Source organism: Morus notabilis, unplaced genomic scaffold, assembly GCF_000414095.1.
Source record: "Morus notabilis unplaced genomic scaffold, ASM41409v2 Scaffold342, whole genome shotgun sequence".
Lineage (NCBI taxonomy): Eukaryota > Viridiplantae > Streptophyta > Magnoliopsida > Rosales > Moraceae > Morus > Morus notabilis.
The window spans coordinates 935260-941284 of NW_010366042.1; the positions used below are offsets into that span (position 1 = coordinate 935260).

Consider the following 6025-nt stretch of genomic DNA (forward strand, 5'->3'; position numbering starts at 1 on the left):
GTCGAGAGGACAGGGTCCCTTGACAGCGCCTACAACCCGATGGACTCGCCGTACTCAGAAGACATGGATGATGACTCGCCAAAGAAGAAAAATGGAAACATGTTGAAGAAGATTGGTGTTTTATGGAAGAAGGGCCAGAAGTAGTAGTGGAAACTAAGCAGGTCACTTTCTAATTTTTCACTTCCAATTTATTTATTTTTTTGTGTCAAATGTACATTTTTTTTTCCCTAAATTTCTTTACATTTTTTTACAGGCGTTTTGGAGGATGCAAAATAAAAAAAAAAAAAAAACTAAGCTCATTTTGCAGATTGTATAGAGGAGGTGTTATGTATTTTGCTTTGGACTTGGGAGAGAAATGGCAAAGGATAGTGTATTTGGTTATCTTTTTTAGAATTGCTCCCCATCAAGGGAATTATGTGGAAACAGAAAGAAGCAGTTTTTAGTTCTTGTATTTGAGATTGTGATTTCAACAAGACTCATAATATGTGTACCACTTTTGCCAATTTCCATGGTGTATAATAATTAGATATGATGTCCTTTTCTGTTGTTTGCTTCTCTATTGTCCAAGATGGTTTTTTTATTTTTTTATTTTTTTTTATTAACATATCTAAATAAGTAGGAATAAAGTATCTTGTATTATAGTAAAACATGGTCTTAATAACTTATATTTTTAATAATATTAAAATAGTACATTCAAATTTTATAAAACATCTTCTAACTACTCCGAGTCTAATTTTTTAGATGTAAAATATCATATCTACACTTCTATTTAATTAATTAAAAACTAAAATTTATGAAACTCTGAAAATATATTTTTTTAAACTTTTAATTAGAAACTTTTTTCTTATTCTCCGCCTAAAACTCAAACGAAAATAAATTTATAGCATGTTTAGTTCGTTGATTCGAGTTTTAAATTTTGTGATTTTATGTGAGAATTTTTTACTGTAACAAAAATTAGATGTGACTGTTTTTGAGAGTTTTTTACTGTAATAAAATTCAAATTTTAAATTCGAATCGGTGAAATGAACAGGACATTAATATGAAAAATAGAAAACTCGTCTCCATCTTCTTCACTAAAAACCTAAATTTAAAGAAATTTAGGTATCGTTTATTTTACCGATTTGATTTTTTAATTTTAATTTTATTACTGTTAAAAGTTTTTACAAAAAGTCACATTTAACTTTTTTTGTTACAGTTAAAAATTCTCATATAAAATTAAATCTAACTTAAATTAAAAACTCAAATAAAACTTTAATATTATGAGAAATCAACAACACTATCTTCCTCCTGTTACTACAAGTGCATAAAACAAACAAAATATTCAAAGAACAACATGGTAGCTGAAGAGGACAAGCACCCATGAACCCAGATCGTCTCCTGCAACCTCCGGCAAACCCAGATCGTCTCCTGCCTCACAAATGCAGAGCCCGTCAAGCACTCACAAACCCAGATTCGCACCTCCTCGCGACCACGTGGTAGCTGAACCTGGGGGGAAGCTTCTTCGATTGAGAAGAAAAAGAACCGTCTTTATTATTTATTTTTTAGTTTGTTAAATGTTTTAAATTATTTTTAAATTTTTTTAAAAACATTATTAGTTTCTATTTAATTAATGAGGAAGCAGAAATGACATTTGATGTCTTAATAAATTGGTTTTAGGGTACTTAGAAGATGTTTTATAAAACTCAAAAGTACTATTTTAATATTATAAAAAACACGAGATACTAAGAGCATGTTTCCTTATAATACATAATATCAAAATGATTTTATTCCAAATAATTATATATACGCCTATTATACAATAGATGAAAAAAGAATGTTCCATAAGTTATTATATTGCACATAAGTTTGTAAAATAATATGTAATGACATTTCTATATTTTGTTAATCACTTTTAAAATTAATTATACAAATTCATAATCACTCACACAAAAAAGATATATTTACAATGATAATATCTTAATAACTATAAAATAGAAAAATAGATAATATTATTTAATTAAAGATATATTCTAAATATGGAGTTAAAAACTGATTATTTCACCTAATTACCTGGAATGCCGGCCCATTTGGACCCAACACATTAGCCCAAATCGCAGCCTCCGACGACCTATATATACGCACAAAATTCAGGTTGGGAAAAGTTAGGGTTTATCAGCGGCTGCCTCCTCTTCATCTTCCACATCTTCAAGCTTCCGAAACCCTCGTATCAGTCGAAGCTCCTTTTCTCTGCAATCATGGGGTATGAATAACTTCCGATTCACATTTCTCGCCTTTTTTCACAAAATATTTACTTCATATTTTCGATTTTCGATTTCATTTCCTAGAATAATTTTCTGAAACGCCGTTCTTAGTAGAAAATTCTTGAGTTTGAGATTCCAATACGCGGTTCCTTAATTTGATGTCGCATCGAAATGAGTATTTACTCCTTTGAGAGTTATGGTCTGGTCAAGAAATTATTATGGTTTAGTATGAGATCTGATTGTACTTTTTTTTTTTCGTTTCATAAGTACCTCTTAATACAGCTAAAAGTTAATCAATTTCACCTGTTAAAAGGGACAATTTTTTCCCGGACTTTTGAGATTTCGGACTAGAAATGATAGAATTTGATGGTTCCACCTTGATTTGGTGCATAAATTTATGAGAAAGAAAGTTTATTTTACTTGTGTTAATTCATTGGATTCTGGTGTTTGACAGATTTTTGTTGAAGGATAATGGCTCTAATCGTTATTACGTCATGGTATTTAAGCAATATTGGGGTGTGGAAGAAAAAGTAGAATTTGTTTGTTATATGAACAAAAAGGAAGTTAATTTGATGAAATATTTGCGGTACTTGGTTGATTAATCAGATTATGGTACTAAATTGAATAATTTTAACAAAGTGGACTCTTCAGATTATGTTCCTTCCCTGTGTTATTATTTTTCCCCACGTGGTTATTATTTATTAAATTATAAAAGGAGGGAGGGAAATGTGTGAGAATTTTTTTCAATTCGTCGATGCTAATCAGTTTGTATGTCAATCTGTGATAATGGGTTCGGAAAGAAATGCAAATAAGCAAATAAGAACTTGAAATAGTTTGAATTCTTCACTTTTCTACGTTTGGCGTCTTGTCTACATTATGGTTGTGGCATGATTAATTTTCCAGTTTAAATCTTGACTGATCTATAATTTGCCTTTCAGGAAGACACGTGGTTTGGGAGCTGGTCGCAAGCTGAAGTCCCATCGCAGAAGGCAAAGGTGGGCCGACAAGGCATACAAGAAGTCTCACCTCGGTAATGAATGGAAGAAGCCATTCGCCGGTTCTTCTCACGCAAAGGGCATTGTCCTTGAGAAGATGTAAGAATTGAGATGCATGGATTTTGTGTTCTCTAATGTATTACCACATGTGATGCGTTCTGACTTAAAGTAACAATGATTTGCAGAGGCATTGAGGCTAAGCAGCCAAACTCTGCCATTAGAAAATGTGCTAGAGTTCAGCTGATTAAAAACGGCAAGAAGATTGCGGCTTTTGTCCCCAATGATGGTTGCTTGAACTACATTGAAGAAAATGTAAGTACCCCCCCTTTTTTTTCTATGTCCTTGGATATATTTCTACTTTCTAGCTTTGTCTAAGCCTATTTGTTTATACTTTTGTAATAAAGTCTTAAAAATGTAATGTTTTTTGTGGATTTAGGATGAGGTGTTGATTGCTGGATTTGGAAGAAAGGGTCACGCTGTGGGAGATATTCCTGGAGTTAGGTTTAAGGTTGTGAAGGTCTCTGGAGTCTCTCTACTTGCTCTCTTCAAGGAGAAGAAGGAGAAGCCTAGGTCTTAAATTCATTTCCGTAGATGGGTTTACTTGGAAACAGGTGTTTCTTCTTTGTTAGTTGTTGATGTACTTTGTGAAACAATCCTTTTTGATATTTGGTTGTTTTGAATTCGGAAAGATCTCTTTTTGACTCTATTTATTGCCCACTTCTATCTTCTGTGCTCGTTGCTCTTAGATTCATGTTAAATTCTTGGGGGCTCTTTTTTGTGTATTAACTTTTTTGTTTCCAAAATCATGCTAAATTTTTTCACCAGCACTAGAGAGATACCGAAATTAGTGAATGAAAAGTTTTCTTTGATGACGAGTGTACTTGAACCTAGAGGAAAAGGCCCATGGCAAAGTAAATCTAAAACTTTCTCGGTACATTTACTCTTAACCCATTAACGTTCGAGGTCTTATAACACATCCCTCTTTGTTTCTTTAAAACTTTTTTTCCTAAGAAAAACACCACTTAATTTTATTAGCATTAAATTTCATTATGCATTCCTATCAATTCGATACTATCCATGAAGTTTTTAACGAGGTTATGGCCATTTTTTAACGAGGTTATGGCCATTTCATCAAGGCAATTTTTTTTTTTCCTTTCGACATTCACTATAATTATTATTTTTTGTGTGGAAATTTTCATGGAAAGTGCCTTTAATAATCAGGATAAATGAAAATTAAAATCTTGCGAAGAGCGTATCAATTATCATACGTGTTGAGGATCAAAGCTCGTCCGACAAATAAACTTTTGATGACCCCTCACCCCATATTAATTCACACACGTTAATGTATCTTGATAAGAAAAAAATTAAAAGAAAGCAAAAAAAAAAAAAAAAAAAAACACATAAATTTATAATAGTTCATCTTAATTGGAGGTTACGTCTACTTGTGGTTTCTTGGGATGAAGAAATTTTACTATAAAAAAGAAAGAGAGAAGAGAAAATTGTAAAATTTATCCGTAAGAGTGTGTAAGTTTAAATTTTTATCTCTCATTCTTAATTAAAAATATCATTAATTAATAATAAGAGGTAGAAATTCTGACGCATGCTCTTTTAAGTAATATTTGTATTCTTTCCCCAAAAGAGAATTAGAAGAGCACTCAAGACTAATGTCAAAAATTGGACTTCTTCCCCCTCCCGGTGAGGGGTAGACCTCTATTCATAGCCCTCTAAGTGATAAATACAAATTATTTGAATTAAATGAGAAGATTGTCTCTAATTTCTTTGAATCGTCCTTATTTTTGTGACATGCAGATGAACTTTTTCATTTGCTCAAATTCGAATTAAGATAGTTTTTTAAAGATAATCCGTAAATTATGTATTACTACATGGTTGTTCATTTGCTAGACTGGATTCGTGCTGATTTTAGCATATTTTCCATATAGGCCAAGTTGTTTAGGCATACTTTATCTAAGCCGAGGTGAATATGGCCAATCTAACGTTTGGTTAGAGGATTTAAATCATGTGATTCGAACTATTTTCGATTTACGTGAATTTTTTGTGAGAGAAAATACTGTAGCGAACCATGAATCATGATTCGAATCAGGGAACGAATCCCTCTACCAAACATTTGTACAATATTTTCAAACAAAATAGGCCGTCATGAATATGATTGACTAAAGTATTCGACTTTGTGTTTAGCTGTCCCTTTTTATCTAAGGTGATGTTTGTTTCTTATATTCTTTCATGATTCTGAATCATGATTCATGGTTCTCTACAGTATTTTTCTTGTTTTTCTCTCACAAAAAATACACGTAAAACGATAATAATTCTGAATCATGATTTTGAATCCATTAACCAAACGACCACTAAAACATCGACCTCATCATTTTTCTTGTTTTTATGATCTTCCCTGTTAGCCACGTGGTTGACCTAATATTTCTTGAAGTCAATTATAGCTCATCATGTCACCAAGAAGATTGCCTAAGAGAGCCATCAACAATATGAGTTCATTTGGAAAAAAAAAATAAAAAAATAAAAAAAAAGGGTAACGTTCAAAACATCCAACCCGTGCGATCCTAACCCGGCGGGCCCCACAGCCCACTACAAATGGGCTCGTCAATTACCGAACACCTTTTTTCCCGTCGGATTACAGTACACACGAGCCGCTCCCGATTATTATTACCTTTTTTTAATTAATTGAAAATATATCCGTTTTTTAATTTTATAATACTCTTCCATTTGAAAACCGCCGCTTTGTCTCCAGTTCAAAAAAAAAAAAAAAAAAAAAAACTC

At 32.1% G+C, this 6025-nt stretch overlaps 2 protein-coding genes across 2 annotated transcripts in view; both read left to right on the plus strand.

Annotated features, from left to right (window-relative positions):
* Window positions 1–545, plus strand: part of LOC21407185 (interactor of constitutive active ROPs 2, chloroplastic) — a 5343-nt gene extending 4798 nt beyond the window's left edge. Inside the window, exons 6-7 of the mRNA XM_010109288.2 lie at window positions 7–161; window positions 254–545. Coding sequence (XP_010107590.2) covers window positions 7–144 — 138 coding nt within the window. The 3' untranslated portion in view covers window positions 145–161; window positions 254–545. The remainder of the gene's footprint in view (window positions 1–6; window positions 162–253) is intronic.
* Window positions 546–2141: 1596 nt separating this feature from the next.
* On the plus strand, window positions 2142–3963 carry LOC21407187 (40S ribosomal protein S23). The gene is made up of 4 exons (XM_024172967.1): window positions 2142–2239; window positions 3179–3334; window positions 3421–3547; window positions 3672–3963. Exons 1-4 carry the CDS (start codon window positions 2235–2237, stop codon window positions 3810–3812), a joined length of 429 nt encoding a protein of 142 aa, XP_024028735.1. The 5' UTR covers window positions 2142–2234; the 3' UTR covers window positions 3813–3963.
* Window positions 3964–6025: the final 2062 nt, after the last annotated feature.